The sequence below is a fragment of the Chaetura pelagica genome, unplaced genomic scaffold (genome assembly GCF_000747805.2).
Source record: "Chaetura pelagica isolate M959 unplaced genomic scaffold, ChaPel_1.0 scaffold221, whole genome shotgun sequence".
Classification (NCBI taxonomy): Eukaryota; Metazoa; Chordata; class Aves; order Apodiformes; family Apodidae; genus Chaetura; species Chaetura pelagica.
This window is the reverse complement of record NW_009952533.1, coordinates 10,810,218-10,830,653: the sequence shown is the minus strand read 5'-3', so window position 1 is coordinate 10,830,653 and position 20,436 is coordinate 10,810,218. Positions and strand designations below refer to the sequence as shown.

Sequence of the window (20,436 nt, the reverse complement as noted above, 5' to 3'; positions counted from 1 at the left end):
CTGCTGAACACCTTTAGTTGCTGAACTTGGCCAACTGCAAGAAGGGAAGTAATTGTATAATAATTGATACTTAATAACACAAAGCTTTTACTCTTTTTCTGAAGATGGCTTGAGGTTACTAGTAGGTGCTTATGCAAAGCTTGGACGATTCTTTAGTTGTTAGCCATAAGAATTTTTGGTTGCCAAAATGTCAAATGCCACTTGGATTTATCTGCAAAATAACGTGTAAGTTTTATCTAGCTGGCCTAGCCCTGCATGGTTTATTGTAGAGAAAATGAGGAAAGCGTGTGGGATTAGGAGTGGTGGGGGTGCCAAAAGTGGCAACTAAACCATAGGAGACCAAGGTCTTTCTGATACTCAAACAGTGGTTTGTTTTTTTTTGTTTGTTTGTTCGGTTGGTTTTTTTTACTAGGTGCACTTCTGGTCTGTTCTGAGAATGTTTTTCTTGTGTGTGAGGGAATGTAGATCTTTGCTTTCTTTGGAGCATATCCATAATCTCTGCAAATGGGTAGTAAATGCCAGTGTAGTCAGTTGTGTACTGGGCTGCTTACTGATTAGGTTCAGTAGATAAAAAAGAAAATACATGCAATAAATTGTTAAAAACAATTATTATATTGGGTACTTTCTTGAACAGATGAAAAAAGAATGAAGAGGATAACTAGTGTTAGATTAAAAATGGACCTTTCAGAGGATAACTAGTATTTTTCAAAGTCAAATCAGGTTAGCAGAAAGTATAGGTATTGACAAACTCAATGAAATTAATGGGATACTCTCCAACTGTGTTAAATGTAAATCATAATGCATGATATAGTACATAAGTGTTTATGATGCCTATTTTTTTAGACCATTCTTAGTTTAATTAAAAAATATGTATTTACACACTTATGTGGCAGATTTGAATGTGCTGCTGGGGATTTTAGAGAAAGAAGGGAATCAAATGCTTGAAATCTTCTCACTCTATGAAATTGGTTATGCAAAGTGTCTTGCTTCTGGTTTATTAGTAGGGATTTATTTTTAACTGAATGCTTTTGTAAATTATTAGAGACAAAGGTTAGGGGTTTCTTTTCCAGTGGATGAGCAATGCCTTCCTAACTAGTTAATTCTCCCAAGTTTTTTGAAGCCATGAAAAGTTATGAAATCGAAGTTACATTGTTGCAGCAATGTTGGTTTTTCAAATTTTTGAAAGTAAAAGCTGGTCACTAATGCATGCAGATAAATTGGCTAGATTTTATATGTTTGTTGATTAACAGCTACTTCCATTCTAAAAGTGATGAAAAAATAGAAAAAAAAAAATACAATGTTCTGGAACAGTGGCTTCTGCACAAACCTCCTGAAACAGAAGGTTCAGTCAAATAATTGATTGTGCATATTTTTTCAAGGTTTCGGTAATGCACTGATATAACTAGTTCATGATCACATGGCCTCATTTAGCTGCTGTGCTGCAGTTTTCCTAGCCTAGTAAGGAGAGAAGCAATAAACAAAGAGCTTCAGGTTTTGCTCTGCCTCTAGATCTTTTCTTTTTGGAATAGACTTGTGACTTGCAAACCTATTGCAAGTGTGGAATTGTGAATAGCACAGGAGAGCACTGGTGAACATATTGTCAAGCATACAGATAGAGGCAGGTGGAGCCTTAGATCAGAAAGAATTTCTAGGGATTACAATTAAGATTGTATGTATCCTGCATAATATATTCTGTGTTTGTAAAGAAAGGCTCTCAGTAGACTCTGAACTTGTTGAAATGTATTTTAGCTTACATGTGCAAGGCAAACAACTGATTTTATGTTCTGATACTGTTTTCTAAGTTAGCAACTGGAAACCTTAAAAAAAAAAATACAAAACTTTAGTAACAGGTATTTTGAAAAAACTAACCAGTACAGCATGTCATAGATTTTTCTGGTGTATCTTTGAGTGATCCTGTGGAAATGTGCACCTTCAAAAACAGTGTAGTTCCTGTATAGCCAGTTTTAACTTTATGAAACCAAATGTAACTAATTAAAAAGGAAATGTTTTTTGTAGCAATATATGAACTCACAGAATAACTGGGTTGTATTTCAATCTGTCAGCTCTGCTGCCATTCAGAAACTCAGGGTTTATGAAGGCCTCAGAAATCTCAGATTGAATTACAGCTTTATTCTGTACATAACCTGGAACAATGTATATCTTAGCATTTCATTTGTGAGACTGAGGATGTTTTATAATCCTGAAAATATTACTTAAATGTGTACATATAATAAAACTCCCAATTTTACACTTGGAGAAAGAAAACTACTGCAGTGCAATTCTCAATTCTTTTAAATTTAGTCTTTACATCAGTTACATTAGGGCTTTCCCTGAGGATGTTTGTATGCATAAACTGTTGACTTTTCTTTATCTTGTGTGTATGCAAAAGATTTCCTTACTTATCTATATTTCAGGTAAAACAAATTACTGTCTAGAGTGTTTACATTTTGTTTAATACTTAGTTTGGTTTACTATTGAAATGCATTCTTACTAGTTGCTAAGAAATTTACCCTTCAACCTTGTTTATACCATTTACTTAATGCAATAAAGTCAGTTATGGAACAGAGCTCAAAAAATACACTGTATTTACAGGTTTTTAATCATAGGACTTCATCTTCCCAAGGCAATTCTTAACTGTTCCCTGTCCCTCAGGTTGCTGAGTCAAACCATGAAAGACCATTTGGTAAGAGTGGCTAATGAAGCAGAATTTATCTTGAGCAGACAGAGAGCAGAGGATATTAACCGCCATGCTGAATTCGAGGTAAGACATTAAATCTTCTTTTAAAAAAAACCACCAAAACATAACAGGCCTATGGTCTTTGAGGATTCCAATGTGTGATATGGGCTTTTCAGGCACAGGTGGTTCTATCCTGAAAGGTGCTGTGCAGATGTGTAGGGTGTTTCGATGGCTTGTCACTAACTTTGATGGAAAAACAGTGCAGAACTTGTCAGAATCCGCAAACCATAGTTTGTGGAGGAAGGAATTTTGTCATAGCAATGCTGCTCTTTTACATGAAGCAAATATCACTGTATGTGTTAAAGCTGCTTAACACCAGAGTCAAGATATAACTGGAAAAATCACCTTACTGAAGATAAACGGTAACAGCCTGTTAAGTGCAAAATGAGAAATTATAGGTTTTTTTTCTGTTTGTATCATTTGCTGTTTAACTTAATCCATCTCTAAAATAATTTTTCTTGTTTTGTATGCCTCAGTGTGGGTTTGTAATGTTTTTATATTTTCATCCCTCTTAAGGGATTCTGATGTGAAATAATGGTCTTTGGTTTTATAGACTTGTAATAAAAATACAAGCCTTTTTTCTGAATCAATTTAGTTGTACCTCCATTTTGGATCTCAGTCACATCACGTCTCCTTTCTCTGTGCTTTGATTATTGGGTTTTTTCAATTAAAATGAAGCTAAATCTCACTCAATTCACTATTATTCTGTTTAAAGAGTTCTTAGTCTTTCCTCTGACATGTGATACTACTTGTGGTTTTGTTTTTAAAATGAAACATTAAGAGATTGAAGGCACATTTGTGCTTAACGTATTTCTAAACTGTTTTTCTCTTAAATCTTTTCTTGAAAAAATACTCCCCAAAGATGAAAGCATATTTGTCTTAGACAGTGCTTATGTTCTAAAGGTCATCTGTGTTGGCCCCAGGATTCAAGCTGTGCGTTGTTTAATAACATATCTGCACTTCATCTAGAGCTAGTTACCCCCTCCTGCAAACAGAGATGTTGTAAGATATCTGTAGTACCATTTTGCAATGGAGAAATAGCAGGCATGTTTCATTTATTACATCACGGGTTTGGCAACAGTCCTGTGGAGATGAAAAGTGCATCTTTTTACTTCGTTGCCTGATAATCATTGGAGTGGGACATCATTGACATCTTTTGCACTGGATGTGTGCAGAAGATACATGCATGACATGGCATTATTGATTAGATGAACAGCCCAATTTTTTCTTCAGATGCAAACTATTTGCAAAGGGGGGTGTGTGTGGAATGCATTAAGTGAAGGAGTCTGTCATGTAAATAAGGCTATCAGTGAATACAGTTGTTCAGTGACAACTTCACTGTTAGCATTATGTTAGTTTGTAGACACCTTTTGTGATATCTGGAAAAAATTTACACTGAGCATCAACTTACATTTTAATATAGCTCTGAGTTTTGGTGTGACAACTCTCTAGGATAAGGGTTAGCTGATACATTTTTAAGCTGATGCTGTTTTGAATCTGCTATCTCAGTATGATGGCTTAAGGGGTTTAACTCATCAGGTTGAAATTAAACTGAACTAGTACACTAAAATTCCTTTTCTCAAGTTCAGCATTTTTGTGTTGGAAAGATTTAAATCTCACATTGCCTCTGCAGGTGAGCACATTGAGGATATACAACTCTTGAATTCTACTGAATGCTTAAATAACAAACCTGGTGTCTCATGAAGTTAGTGTTCTTGATGTCTGTGGCAGACTTCAGTCAGTGTTATGTGTATTTTGTGGAAGGGGGAACCATTACATCTATTTGAATCTGGAAGTTTCACATCAACAATGAGAAATTCCTGTGTGCCATGTTTCACCCATGGTTTTCACATCTTGTCGTGCGTGCTTTACCTTTTTTAGCACAATGGTATTTTTTAGCCATGGTGTTCCTCATAGCCTTTTAAATTGGTGCTGTAGACTATAGAAAAACATTATTCTGTCATGCCCCCAAGTGGATCCATTCCCGTCATTTAATGGGAACAGATCTGTCTGGTGATGAGCTGCTATCATGCTGTGTATTGTAGGTATGTTTCTGTGATATGATTGTGATATGATTGTGACATCTGTGTTTTGATCACAATGGTCATGACACACTTATAGGCATGTGACAGGAAAGACTCACAAATAAGTGGAAAAGGACTTAAAGCAATTGATACAGCCTTTGGTATGTTTAGCCCTAAGCTCATGACTGTTTTCACTACTAGCCTTACTGGGTTTTTTGGTCACCTCCATGCACCCGTTTCCTTGATTTGCTGCTTCATCTTTTATCTATTCTTGAGAAATGAGTTGGAATGAAGATTATATTCTTTCAGTCATGAGAGAGGCTCTGCTTGGTCAGTCCAATAGAGGCAGCATCCCTTCTGCCATTGCATATGTCCAGGAAAGAGAAACTGTACAAGGAAGCAGATAGGCTATACTTTCATAAATTCTGCCTTAGCCTGTAGAGATCTACTGCTCAGAGACTTTCCTTACCAGAGGTCATGTATTTGATAAATAGTGTTGTGATTTTTCTGCTGTGAATTTTTCCAGTTCCTTTTAAAATTCGATGCATTTTGCACCACTAATGCCCTAAGACAAGGAGTTTCCTTGCTGTGGTAGTTGAAGAAAATGAGCAAATAGTTTGCACAACAAAAAGATCACACAATTTATTTGAAAATACTGTGATCCTATAACATTTACCCCTGAAGAATGGCTATATGGAAGTGTGATTCAGGTAATTAATAGTTGTAAGTAGCAGCCTGGACAAAGTCTTCCTCTTTGGTGCCTGGCCACATTTATTATTTTTTAAATAGGGGAATAAGAAATTATGATCAAATTAGTTATGCTGTCTTTCTTCTAAGCTAGTATTGTGGAAAAGACAAAAAATTACTTTGGAATTAAGTAGAACTTTTTCTACAGCTGAATACAGTCAATGGTCAACCTTTTAAATTCATATTTTTTTTCCTGATCTTTTCTTCACCTGTATTTTCATTGTTACTTATGTAAGTAGTTATGACAATGAACATAGACATATGGGATGTCACAGGGAGATCCAAGACATATTTACCCATTTTGCAATGTGATTAAGCTTCAAGAAGCATGATGAAGCAAAACTCCACTCATTCTTCTAGTGAGGTGGCCACAAAGCACACATTTTTAGAGAAAGTGAAAATGTGAGCATTCCTAACATAAATTATAACCCTTATAACCTTAAATTTTGCCTAGTGTCCTTAGGATTTATATGCACAGGTCTTGGATATTTTTCAAAATCTCACCGAGTGTTGGGTAGAGCTGAAAATCCTGAAGAGTAACCTCTGTATGCCCGAATTCCAACTGCTACATGCTACCACCTAGACTGCTTTCTAGAAATGACCTTGAAAAATGTGATGATTTTCACTGCATCTTAGATTATGTGTGCAGACTGCTGTGGAGTCAGGCCTACATGAATAATTGGATTTGGTGTGAGGAGGGGGAGGGAATTTTGTACTTTAATTGACTTTATTTTATAATTTATGACAGGAGTGCCCACTGCCTCGGATATGCATCTTGTCTTATATAAATCTCTTCATGTATTTGTGTGTGAATATACATATTTATAGAATTCTAAATATGTAAACCTGAAGTGTTTTAGGCCTGAACTGTTCAAGCATCACTGTGTTTCATCTTTCTAGTGAAGATTTAGTTTGCTATCAGATAGCATTACTGGGTTTTGACAAAAAGTATGCGATACCATATCTAAATGCTTGTATAAACTATTTTTTATTAATGTTCTTACAGCAACATGGAGGGGATTTGCCTGAAAGATTCACATGAAGGAGTAGGAAAATGGGGAAAAAGTTACTGTACAGAACCATTCATAACATTGCACATCATGAGTGTGTGTGGAGGACCAATGGACAGTTCACCACAGTAATTTTCAGAAAACTTGCTAAAATGTATGGATAAGGATTTTTCATTCTGAGTCTGAGAGGAAAAAAGACACTTCAGTAATTTTTGCAATAAAATGTAGCTGCTGCTGTGATTTACAAACTAACCTGCCTCATCCAAGTGTCTTATTTTAAAGATTGTGTGGTATCATTCCCTTGAATTTTTTGGTCTTACTTTTTCAAATTCGTGTCATTCATAGAACTATAAATTGCTGCCATTCTTGTTTCTGTTGATTAACTGAAAATTTCACATGGCTTTCCCTTCGCATTTGTTATAAATCATGCTAGGCAGCTAACTTCTCTGCATGATTTCTCTTCAGTAATTAAATCTAGCATTTCCAGCTGCTGTAAAATTTGCTGCCCTTTTCTGTTCAGTTATGTTTTTTCATGCGGAAGACTTGGACTTCCTCACAGTTTTAATTCTTATTCAGTATCAACTTATAGGCTGTGTGTAATAAACTGAATGTTTTACTTCATGGCTCATGCTGAGAAATTAATCTTAATACAAGTATTGCCTTGACAGAGATAAGATGCAAGGCTAGGCACATGTTCCAATAGTGACTTGAATGTAGCTGTTTGCTTTTTGTTTCCTTGGCAGAAAACAAAATTCAGTGGTTCTCCTCACTGGTAATCTTGTGTATTCTGCACCTTTTCCCCTTTGGTGTACTAAGCATTAAATGTTAGAAGATGTGTTTTGTGTCAGAGGAAGTAAGTAAGTACTGTGAACCAGTTGTGACAGAATACCCATAACTCAAAGGATATTTGAGAGCCCTTGAAAGAGTTATGAAAAGGTATTTGGTGTCTTTGTAGTTTCTGTAGATAATTATTACTTCTATACAGAACAAACAGTTACTGTGGGAAATGAAGATTTAATCCTTGACATGATCCCTATTCTCCATATAATTTTTCAGTGTTTTTAATACAAGCAGCTTTGTTATAGAACTCTTGCACTGAGTAATCTTTCTGTGGCTCTGACAGTATCATTTTATATGAACTGTTATTCAACATGTTTAATGGCAATGACCTTATATATTAGAACAGAAGATTTTGGCATGGTTTCAGTGGGTATTCTGTCTAATAGTGTGGGTTATCAGCAATGAATCTTTACAGAACACATGAAGATAATGGATAGTGCAAGTTGGATGTGTCCTATAGTAATGTTACCAAAAGTCATAGTCTATAAGATTGGAGCAAGGCAACATGGAAATGCAAAGGAAGTTAAATAGACCCTCAGAGAAGAATAAGGCTTTAGGTATTTCATTATGAATTAGCTCAGATCTCAAATTTAGATTTTTTAAATAAATGCTGCTCTTTGCTTGGATAGGTTAGGTATTATAGCACTGTCTATTGGTAGAAGGAAGAAAAAAATTTAATTCCATTTTTAAGCACATTTTTGTTAAGTAATTTAAAGTCTTTAACAGAGTGCTGAATGTGGAAAAGTTTTGGTTTTTTTATTTGTTTGGGGCTTTTAGTTTGTTTGTTTTTAATTGGAGGATTAATCAGTTTTGTTCTGCTGCAGTATGTTGGCAAGTCCCAAACTGGAAAATTAAATTTCTCATATTCCTGTGGTGGCAATATTTAGGATTCATTGTCTCATGTGAGTCAAGGGATTCTGAAATGATAAGTTCTTTTTTCCATTTAAACATTATAATATTTTCCCTGTGTTTTGGAAAGCGTTGGGATAAAGTATTGACTGATTATGAAAGGAGTGAAAAATTGTGGTTTCTCTTTCCTTATTCTTGAATAAGCAATGGGAGGAGAAGGAATGAAAACTTGCACTGGAATGCTGAGACATCTTTTTTCATTATTCTGTTTTATATCAAAATACATTACAGAAATATGTCTAAAAGCAGCTTAAAAGAAAATTCATTTCAGAACTACCATCTTATATAGACTTTTCTGATGAAACAACAAGTGATACTATTTTCATTACTGGTTTTGGATAATAATTTTGGCAAGTTATGAGGCAAACTATGTGCAGAATAAAGTTTAATAAGTAGCAATGTATTTGGCTTTTCAAATGATATTTCATATGAGAAAAAGCTATTGGTTTTCTGATGCTAATGAAGATTATTTATAATTAATATTTAGTGTATAGCAGAATCTTACCAAGACTATTCCACGTTTTATAATCTAGACCATGTTTCATTTACATACTAAGTGTAATTTGAAAAAAAATCCAGGAATGTAATGAAGATACAAGTTTTTTCTGCACAGCATTTTACAATATTAGCTGTATGAGATTTTAACTTTTTATGGTCCTTTTTCTCTCCTTTTACACATTTAACACATATACTTACTCTTCACTTTCTATGAATGATAAACTTTCCTTAGTTTTAAGAAATTTTTACCCTCTCTTGTAAGTACTGTTGCAACTGGCAGGGGGGTTGGAACTAGATAATCTTTAAGGTCCCTTCCAACCTTAGTGATTCCATGATTCTATTATTATTTTACTAGACATTATCTATGAGCTTAATTAATCTACTCTCCATGGCTCTGGAAGTCTTAGCAAAAACATCCTCTGGAATTCTTGTTATTTTAGCATTTGTAGACCCTGGAAACCTAAAAAGTCTTCTGCCGGAAGGAACCAGACTCAATTCCTGCAACCATTTCTGGTTTATAGTTTTGCTCTGCTACTTCAATGACTGAATTGAAACAGCATAGGCATGAAGAAAATGGGGTTATTAGAAGGAAGAGCAGCATTGTATGCTTCTGCTGTGATCTGTCTGCTAGACTGGAAAGAAAGAGTCCATGTTCTTTTGCCATGGCAGTGCATCTTAACTTTTGTGTGTGAGTGAAATCCATAATCATAAGGCTGACAGGTGGATTTCATTTTTTGTTGTTGGTTTTTAAATTTTTTTTTAGTTATTTCACTACCACACAAAATCCAGTATAAAAATTAGTGCATGCTTACAGGATTTATCAACATAAATAAGGCAGTGTCTAAACATTGCATTATTAGGATTGGTTTCTGTTTGTTCTTTTTCTTTTTAATTATGTTGTGGTTTAACCCCAGTTAGCAACTAAGCACCAGACAACTGTTTGTTTACTCCCCCTCAATGGGAAGGGAGAGAGAATCAGAAGAGTAGAACTGAGAAAACTCATGGGTTGAGATAAATACAGCTTAATAGGTAAGCAAAAGCTGTGCATGCAAGCAAAGCAAAACAAAACAGGAAATTCCTTCACTACTCCTCATCGGCAGGCAGGTGTTCAGCCATCTCCAGGAGAGCAGGGCTCCATCACACATAATGGTTACTTGGGAAGACAAATGCCATCACTCCAAACATCCTCCCCCTTCCTTCTTCTTCCCCCAGCTTTATATGCTGAGCATGACATCATATGGTGTGGCATATCCCTTTGGTCAGTTAGGGTCAGCTATCCTGGCTAGGCTCCCTCCCAGCTTCTTACACACTAGGAAAGAATGCTAAGGTGAAAAGTCCTAGATTTCTTAGCAGTGACTAAAAACATCAGTGTATTATCTACATTTGTTTCATACCAAATCCTATACTAACTCCGAAGCGTAGTGCAATTCTAGCTACTAAGAAGAAAATTAGCTCTATCGCATTATCCCTAGCTACTAAGAAGAAAATTTGCTTTATCACAGAGTCAGATTAGCTCTATCCCAGCTCTATCCCAAGACAAATTAAGAATTCTAACTTTCAAACTTTTTACTTAAATTCTTTCTAAGAACAACTGCTAACATAAAATTGTGGACAGTAAAAAGTGAGTAAAATACAATAATCTGTACTGTGGAATCTCCCCTCCACAGCAATGACTTACTGTGTTACTTCTAAGTGGTCATGTGTCAGGAAAACAAGTATAGAGATAAAAATGTCTGGTCTTTTAATAATAATATGTGCAAGAATTATATAGGTAAGTTCCACTTATCACAGATAACTCTCCATGAATACTGACTTGTGATGGGAATTGCTCAGATATATAGAAAGAGCCATAAGTTCTGCTAATGTTCTGGAGCAGGGAGCAATTTGGTAGTAAACTTGAGTAATTTGAACTTTGTTTAGAACATCCAAAAACCAAAATCATATGGGAAGTTAACACAATGCATGGAAATTCCAACACTTAGAAATTCCTTGCCTTATTAAAATTAACCGACATTAATAATGTTTCACAGATGAATTGTTTGCTGAAACTCAGGGGCATCTGTACTGGGTTAGACCAAAAGTCCATCAAAATCAGTATTCTGTTTCTAACAGAGTTGCATAGTGCATGCCTAGAGGCAAGCATAAGAACAGTGCAATTACACAGGGTAGTTCCATGGTTCTAGCCAGGTGGCAGAGGTCCCAGTATGGACAAAGATTTGCAGCTGTGTTTATGAATTTCAGCTATTGTTTTATCTCCTAGTCACTGTATTAGCATTTTTCATGTTTGTTTGTTGGTTTTGCTACGTTGAATTACTTAGAGCTATGAGTGAAATTTGGCAGCTCTTCTGCTCTCCAGTCATTGCTAAATACATTTAATAACACAGTGGATTTCAATTGATGATTTCCCTCCACTTTGAATACCAGTTATTAATTTTAAAAACTTGTTTCCTTTGTTTTAATAATTTTTTATCAATATAAGAGTGTTTCTATGTGCTCTACTGCATTCTGCCTTTCTTTAAGTATCTTTTTGGCATTCAAACAGTGGACTTCATGAACTAGATCTTTCTTGTCTGTCTCCAGTGGCTTGTTGAAAGAAATCTAATGAAGCATGACTTCCCTTTACAAAAGCAATGATGACTCTTGCCAGTGTGTTCATTCCGTTGTTTGCTTTTTCCCTTAAACTCAGCTACCAATTTGCCTTTTACAAATTTGAGACGTACTGCCATGTACCTCCAGGGTCCATTTCATTCATTTGGTACTTGATGCAGTTTGTCCATGAACACTATAGCTCACGGCTCAGCTGCATTCATCCCTGAGTCCTGCATCACCTGAGTGAATATCATCTGGTCCTAGCGGTTGGTCACTTGTCAGTTTTCTGTTATAACTTCACTGCTAGCATTTATCTGTGGTGGCCTTGTGTTCCAAGAGCTCTTATTATCCTTTGATCTTCTGCAAGCTCTAAGGACTTACTTTAATGGGCTTACTGCTTGAGTTTTGTTTGAAAAATAATTTATTACTGCCTTATATACTTTTATACAAGTGTTCTTCAAACTCTTTTGGCCTGCTTCATTCTGCTTTTAAAACTAACCATAGTTGGCATATTTTTCTGTTTTCCTTCTTTGAACAGACTTCTTAAAGAATGCCATTTTCTTATATTCTTCCTTTTCTGCAGTTTAACTATTCAAGCTTTCTTTGGTCTTTTAAAAAGCCTTTTGATGGATGGCATATATTTCCTTTGAACCCCTAATATTGTATCTTTTTATACAGTTTTTATGTTGTCTATTAAAACATTTTCCATGTTTTGCTGCATCTTTTTATGCTTGTAATACGAAAACTAAGCTAGCTAGCTAAGAAATTTCTTTCTTCAAATTAGATGTTCCCATCAGAAATGTTGTTGGTCTCACCTATTCATGAAAAATAAATCAGTGGTGTTTACCTTGTTTATTATTCATGTACCGACTTTTATGGTAGCTCCTGGCAGACAATGATTCTGAAAAACTCTTGACTGAAGTAGTACAGTATACGTAGAGTATAAATTTCTAGCATTAGCCCAGTAAATATCCTATTGTGCTTAATTATAGATTTTCTTATAAAATTCCTGTCCAACGATAGCTTGCATTACTTACCTGTTTTTTGAACAAGTGCTTTTCTTTTTTTCAATCTAATAGTTATCACATCACCTCACTTTATTTTACTAGGCTAAATTAGTTTTATTCATCTAGGCAGACTTTGGCCTGTTTAGGAGACTGCTTGACAGAGTCCCTTGGGAAGCAGTCCTAAAGGGCAAAGGATTCCAGGAAGGCTGGATATTGTTCAAGAAGGAAATCTTAAGGTTGGCAGCAGAATATCTGCATGTGCTGAAAGACAAGCTGGGTGGGGAAGGAGACTGGCCTGGCTGAACAGAGAGTTTTGGCTGAAGCTCAGGAAAAAAAAAGAGACTATATGGACTTTGGAAGAAGGGTCAGGCAACTCAGGGAGACTGCAAGGATGTTGTGAGGTTATATCTGGAAATGGACCTGGGGGCATTGATTGACAGCCAGCTGAAGATGAACCAGCAATGTGCCAACAGCATCCTGGCTTGTATCAGGAATAGTGTGACCAGCAGATCTAGGTAAGTGATCATCCCCCTGTACACGGCACTGATGAGGCCACACCTTGAGTACTGTGTTCAGTTCTAGGCTCCTTACTAGGATATTAAGGTGCTGGAGTGTGTCAGAGAAGGACAAAGAAGCTGGTGAAGGGTCTAGAGGACAAGTCTCCTGAGGAGTGTCTGGGGCAACTGGAGTTGTTTAGATAAAGGTGAACTCAGAGTCCATCCTTTTATATCTAAAATGAGATTCTTTCCTACATTTCTTTCATCTACACTGAAGTTCCTGTGCTGTTTTATTACCACAGTGTCTCGATCTTAAAAGCTCCCTCTCCTCTTCCTTACAGCTCCTTTATGATCATACAAGTCTGAATAGCTTAGTATCAGTAACTGGCCATATAACTTCATTTTATCACTCATTCTTTAGACTTTTGTTTATGTTTATGTTGAACAGTCTGAAGGGATCACAAACAGGAATTTTACAGTTAATGTTAGTCTGACCAGAACGTTATCTAGTATTTTCTCTCATCTCTTTCTGGAAGTAGCTTTTCTGATTCTTGTCGTTTACCTTTCCTTTGGCTGCTTCATGAGTTGCTTTTCTTTTGTGATGTTGGTCTAGATAAGTCATTATACTTTCCTAAAACACTGCTTTTTAAATCAAAGTAGTTTACTCATGAGTGGAGAATTTGTGCTTATTGATGTTTTAAGGGCTTTTATGGAACAAAAAGTTAGAGTATACTTATGTTATTATTTGTACAGTTAACATTTCCATTGAAAGTGAAAATATAAATGTCAAAAACACTCAAAAAATGCCAAGATGAAAGTTGTCATTTTTGTATGCTTACAGGAACCTGAAACTGTTGTAACATTCTGGTTTTGTTTCTGCTAAAACAGTTTATAATGAAATAGTTTGTAATAGCACTAACTTCCAAGTAAAATATATTCAACCAGTCTTTATAATTCCAGAATTAGTGGAAACATTTATGTCTTTAGATTCTTCCATCAAGGCACAGGGAAGTGAATTATTGAAAAGATAAAAATAAATTTGTTTGCTTTCTGTCAGAGTTCATATCCACAGCCAACCTTGATAGAAGACCAGAATGATTTAGACAAGTTTGCTTTGGAGATTCATAACATATGCTTGCTGGACAGAATTGAGTTATCTGTGCTCTGGGGAGTAAGTTATTGTAGCAGGAGCTGACAGAGATGAAGATAACTGAGGGAAATTCAATTACCTTTTAGTGTTTTCTTTCTAATAGGATTCTTAATGTGAAAAAGATCTTTAGATGATGCTCCTGTGTTGCTCTGTGAGATCTGCTTTGATACCTGCATCCACAATAAAGTGAACTCTTCCTTTCAGGCCTTCATTAAGAATGAAATATGCATCTGATTGCTAAATGAACGTTAATTTTTGATCCAACATACTATAATTTGTATTTGACAGTCTTCTGGCAGCAGTTATTTTCAAAAGTACAGTTTGTTTTATGATGTTTCTGAAGGTGGCTTGTGAAAATCAATTTTGGGGCAAGGTGAGAAGTAAAATGTTAAATCATATGCATTAAGATGCTGGGTTGTTTAGGAAAGTTCATCAGTAGAGCCTGAAGGCATTTACAGTAGAATTTTTCAATGTTACCTATATTTCTTAGTCACCTAGTATATTTTTCTCTTTAATTTATGGTAATGTTACTGAGGAGTAAGTTGTGCAAAATATTGCATCTAGCATAATAGTTTGTCCTGAACTGGTATTTCGCTTTCCAATGACAGCTTCAGCCTTTCATTGAGAATGCTCTGCTCTGAATACAAAATGTACTTACTCCATGAGTGATGGCTGAGAGTAATTGTTCATAAATAAGTATGTTACAGTTAAATTTCTAAAATTATCTTTATTTTGAAGTAGATGAGGCTTGGAGTCCATCCAGGATCCTGGGAAGTAAATGGTAGAAAACTTTCAAGCCACACCCAGTCAAGGGTAGCATTCCTGTTAATCTTTTATAAAGGTAGCCTTGTATTTCTGAGTAGACCAATACAGCTTTCTGGGGAAGGGAACAAGACTTCACTAATCAGAATTCTTAACAGGAACTGAAAGGTCCCTTCATATTGCAAAGCAGTGAGATAAAAGTGGCAGTATAGTTTAATTTTCATCTTAACTTTTCTGTATTAGCTTTTCAATGGGAATCACTATAATTGATTTCATAGAGTCATAAAATCATTAAAGTCAGAAGGGACCTTAAAGATCATCAAGTTCCAACCCCCCTGCCATGAGCAGGAAACCAACCCTACCACTAGACCAGGTTGCACAAAACCTCATCCGACCTGGCCTTAAAAACCTCCAGGGATGGGGCATCAACAACCTCCCTGTGCAACCCATTCCAGTTCCTCACCACCCTTATAGTGAAGAATTTCTGCCTAATATCTAATGTAAATCTCTCAATTTAAAAGCATTACCCCTTGTCCTATCACTACCTTTGCTGGTGAAGAGTCCCTCTCCAGCTTTCCTGTAGGACCCTTCAAGTACTGGAAGACTGCTATAAGGTCTCCCTGGAGCCTTCTCTAGGTTGAACAGCCCCAACACTCTCTCTCACTGTCTTCATAGCAGAGGTGGCCACATTTCTTTTGATGCAGCCCAGGATGCAGTTGCTCTCTGGGCTCCAGCACACGCTGGTGGCTCATGTCAAGCTTCTCATCTACTACCACCCTCAAATCCTTCTCTTCAGGACTGCTCTCCAGCCATTCTTCCCTCAGCCTGTATTTGTACCTGGGATTGTGCTGACCTAGGTGCAGGACCCCACACTTGGCCTGGTTGATCTTAATGAGGTTGGCACAGGCCCACCTCTCCAGCCTGTCAGGGTCCCTCTGGATGGCCTCCCTTCCCTCTAGGGTGTCAACCATACCACACAGATTGGTATCATCAGCAAACTCACTGAGGATACACTCAATCCCACTGTCCATGTCTCCAACAAAGATGTTAAATAGCACTGGTCCCAGTATTGACCCATGAGGGACAGTTTCTTTTTCTTCCCACTTAATCTGATTCTTTTATATAAATGTTTACAGAGTAAGTCCACCTACTTATTTTTCTCTTTGACCTCAATAGGAGGAATCTGAGCCAATCTCTTTGAGATGGTCTTAGATCATGAAAAGGAAGATCTATTTGGCAGTTGCTTTTCAGATGATCACTATGTTGGGGAAGGTGCCAAGTTACTTAAAGACCTCTGGATTTCACTGTTAAACTGAAGTCCTACTGGAAGTGGCATAGTCAGTCTGTAAAATTTCTTACCCTTCAGAAAAACAAATTAGCCTCGCCGTTCTGTTTCACACAAGGAAGAAGATATGTTTCCTGATACTTTCCTTCTCTCTCCCATCTTTTTCCTGCTCACATTTCTAGCCCATTATTATTTCGCTTTTTAGAAAATGCATCTTCAAAGGTTTCTGTCTATATTAAAAGACAAGACTTAGGTATCTCTTGTAAGTATTTTAAGTAACTGCCGTAAAGGCTGTATAAAAGGCCATCTTCTTAATCAACATATCCTGCTTTTAAAATATTTGGACCTGCGAAGAGTAAGTCTCTTGAGTCTTAATGAAGGGCAAGCTTGGAGTGTAAGTTAGCAACTTGTGATTCAGCAGCACTGAGCCCATAGTGCTTTAATAATAAAGGAAAATGTTTCTTCAGATATAGATGAAGTGCAATGACTTAGTGGGGGTTTTCCCGTGCATGGGAAGAAAGTGCTTTGCCAGCAAACATGTTTGTCCTGTTTAGCAGTGTTGCTAAAGCACATGTGCCAGTCAAGATGATCGTTCTCCATGGGGAGAAGCTGAAAAAGTCTTAAACTGTCAGAGATCCAAGACCACTAAGTTGGCTCTTGGAGTAAGTATGCTAGAAGCTGCTGAAGGACAGATGGGTTACCTTTTGGGTTGTAAGTTTGTGTTCATGTCCTAATGTTTCATAGCTGAAGTTTCACAAAAGATTTGTCAAATATGGCATAGAAAGCTTTTAAAGCTCCTTCTATTGCTGGTGCAGAAGGATAGGTGAGGTGTTCCTACATCTACCTCAAATGCCATTATGTATCCCTGTGTATACATTGATTGTATTGAGTGCTGATGGTATTTTTCCCTTTGTTTGTTCTTTGTGTCTAGTGAATACTAGACTAATATACAGAGTAGAATGCTTTCAAAATGTGCAGTTGATTCTGTATATACAGAACAAAGTTATAGAAAGAGAAAGGGGAAAGGGTAGGCAAAGTACTTTTTTTTTGGTTTGTTGGTTTTTGTGGGTTTTTTTGTTTGGTTGGGTTTGGGGTTTTTTTGCTTTGAACTTGGTACTGAAGCTTGTTGGAGATGTCATTGGCAAGCAATCAGCCATGGCAAGATAGGAAACGCTTATGCCTAAGTGTCTTGTTATCTCAGATGAATGTGATTTCTCTGCTCATGAGTTCATATATTTTGATACATTCTGAAGCTCCTGGATTAAAATCAGAATTGTGTTCTCAAACCAAGACACTAACCAGGGAAAGCTGAAAAGTGCTTGAGGGGAACTATGTAGAAAGTAGAAATAGAACACATACCCCAGGCTGCAGACATATCTCAAGGGGCTAATCATTGTCTTCTGGAAATCTGGAACTTTGTCATCTTGGAAACTCTTTATGTAGAGATTTTGGCTGGAAATAAATTTGCTGTGCATGTGTATTGCAAATTTATAAGGAAATTCAGTGAGTGTGATGTAGCAGGAATATCAATAAATATCAAAATTGACTGAGGTATGTTGTTTCTTTTTGCGTTGTATTTTACATGGATGTATTCATATGGATGTGACTTCTTATATAATAAAAATTAGTCCTATATAGGTTTACATATTCCAATAAGTGTTGAGACAACATAGGCCATGTGTTCAGTACTAATATACCTAAATATTTTAACTGTATCTTTGATAGCTATAGAAAATACAGAACTTTAACTCTTGCTAACGCCATTTACTTTGTTATAGCCAGAGGCCGAATCCACATTTATAGATTAAAGTAGTACAAGTTGGTTTTTTTTTTGTAATAAGGCTCCAAATTAGCTTTTGGTATATCTGCTTATCATCTGAATAATTCTCACTAAATTTTTCTCTTCTATGTGCTTTTGGAGGTTTAATTTATTTAAGGCTTAGGGTTTGTTTTTTTTTTTCTTGTTTCGGAAAAGAAGGCTGGCAAGATGTTTCCAAAATAAAGATAAAACAAATTACTTATTTTCATTTAATTGAGAATTTTCATTTTTTCCATGTTTTGAGGTATTATTGTTTTCTCACTGTCAGAAATGTACCTTTTGTCCCATTATGAAAAATTACTCACAATTCATCTGACAGAAAACTTGCTGTTATGTTGTACTCTGAGGGCTTCTTAATTAGTAAGTTGCCTTGTTAAAAAATACTCTAGAGTGTGTACTACCTGCTCTTTGAAACAGCATTTAAGGTTTATCTGTGCCTTCTGAACTGCATGTGACTCTCAATCTGTTCAGGTGTCACTCCTGTGCCAAGTCTTGATGCTGTAAATTGTAAAAGAACTGTGCTGACAGTAGGGTGTCTAGAAATCCTAGGGAAGTAATTATTTGGCCCCTGGGACCAAAACTGCTGGACTACTTTCTGCCTACCTTACCAAGGAGCAGAGTGCCTTAGTGGAACAGGAGAGTTGGAGAGATGGTGGACACAGTTACTGAATGAGGACATTTCAGAACTTTGGTTCATTGGGATTTATTGGAAATGTACTATCTGGCCCCTGGTCTTTCAAAGATTTTTGCAAGATCTTGAACAATGGACTGAAAACCACAGCAAAACTTAGTTGGCAAACGTTTCCTTTGCTGACAGCACCATCATTGCAATGTCTGATGATAACTTCCCATTATGATAACTTGTCCTTACACCTAGTGTTCATACTGAACAGAGGAAATGTCCTGATGCTATTGCTGGAGTAAGGTACCAACAGCAAGGACAAAAGGCATAGTTTGTGTGGGAATTCTGAAAAAGCCTCCAGATAAAAGAGAACAGAAAGAAAAGCTGTGAAGCATTGGAAGTAGAATTGGGACAGTTCCCTAGGCCAGTCTGCTGCATCTTTGAAGACTGGACCTAAATACTGTATTTCCTTTCTGGCTGTTACAGGCTGCTCACACATCTTTAACTACTGATTATAGATGAGTTAACAATCAAATACTGCTTTCGTTGGAGTGATAGTAGTCTTTGTATTTGGCCCACTTTGAAACTTCTAATATGTTTTAATGTGATTCATAGGTGTTTTTCCCCTTTTAGAAACTTAATTTGCATAGAAAGGACAATATGAAAAGCTTGCAAAACCAAGTGTCCAAGACTTACGAAAAATCAATGCAGTGCAATCTCAATTTGGCCCTCACTAAACATGTGCAGTGAATCCTTAGATTATGTAAGTCTATGTCTTATTTGCTGGGCAAAGTGAATTTTCCTTATTTTATTGGAGAGTTTGTCAGTTCCAGAAGCAATTAATGGATCTGATTAATTTGTTACAGTGGTCTAGAAGTTCTTTAGTGAATACAGTACTAATCTCTATGGTGTTCTTGAACCAGTTGAATGTCACAAGGTTGATGCAGTGTGGTTGGGAAATGGCCTAAAAGATCATCACTGACTCCTTCTTTATGTAGTAACCTGAGAGCACAGAACCACCTATGCAGAAGTGCTGAACTTCACTGTTTCTAGAACATAGGGAAATTGCAATTAGGTTATTTATATACTGAAAATGCCTTGTACTTGGAAGATGTGGACCCAAAGGATCTCAAATTTAATACACAAACATAATGTTTTTAGGGTCGTAACCTGTTTAAAACCAAGAACAGTATGAAGGGACTGCAGACATGAACTGTCTTGCAAAAGAGAGAGCAAGGAAAGTGTCTATCCTAGTGTATGCTTTGAATACCAAACATTTGGGCATAAGTATGGTAAGAACTGGCTTCTTCGATTCAAAAAGAGCATTTGTCCACAATTTGTTAATGTCCATGGCTAACAGTGATGCTTAGAGAGTTAGAATACTGAAATACTGTAACTGTAGGGCAAGTATAGCAAATCCCAGTTTCTAGCAAGGAGTTAAGAGCTCTTACTTGTTTGTGTAAAGCTTTGTCTTTGATTGTGATCCAAGGGTGCCACTGTAACACAAATAATATCAATTAGATAAACATCAAAGGAAAAGGTTAAAAAAAGTCTGATACTAATGGATACTGGCAAATAAATCTGATGTTATTTTTTCTCTGCTGTTTTAATTTATTTATTGTCAGTTGTTTTTGTAAACAGTTGAACTCTTGTCTCATTTACCTATGCTGCTAAATTGCATTAATTTGAAAGATGCAATCTCAGTAAAACTCGTGTTGTCTAGTGCTTAGTTAGATTTACTAAAGCTTAATACTGCAAGACTTAAAGGTAAAAAATAAAGTTGTTGACTCAGCATAGATTAAAACCAGATGTCTCTTGAGATCGCTGCATTTCTCTCTAATCACTAACCCAAATTGACTGTGGTAGGTTTTTTTCTGGTCATGACCATGGTTTTACCAGTCTGTTTGGTGTGATCTAAGTCGGCTGTGGATTCCCCCCCC

At 36.4% G+C, this 20,436-nt stretch overlaps 1 protein-coding gene across 1 annotated transcript in view; it reads left to right on the top strand.

Moving 5' to 3' along the window:
* Positions 1-20,436, top strand: part of LRBA (LPS-responsive vesicle trafficking, beach and anchor containing) — a 408,793-nt gene that overhangs the window by 140,260 nt on the left and 248,097 nt on the right. The window contains exon 35 of the mRNA XM_010009006.1: positions 2,653-2,761. Within this exon, the coding sequence (XP_010007308.1) occupies positions 2,653-2,761 (109 nt within the window). The remainder of the gene's footprint in view (positions 1-2,652; positions 2,762-20,436) is intronic.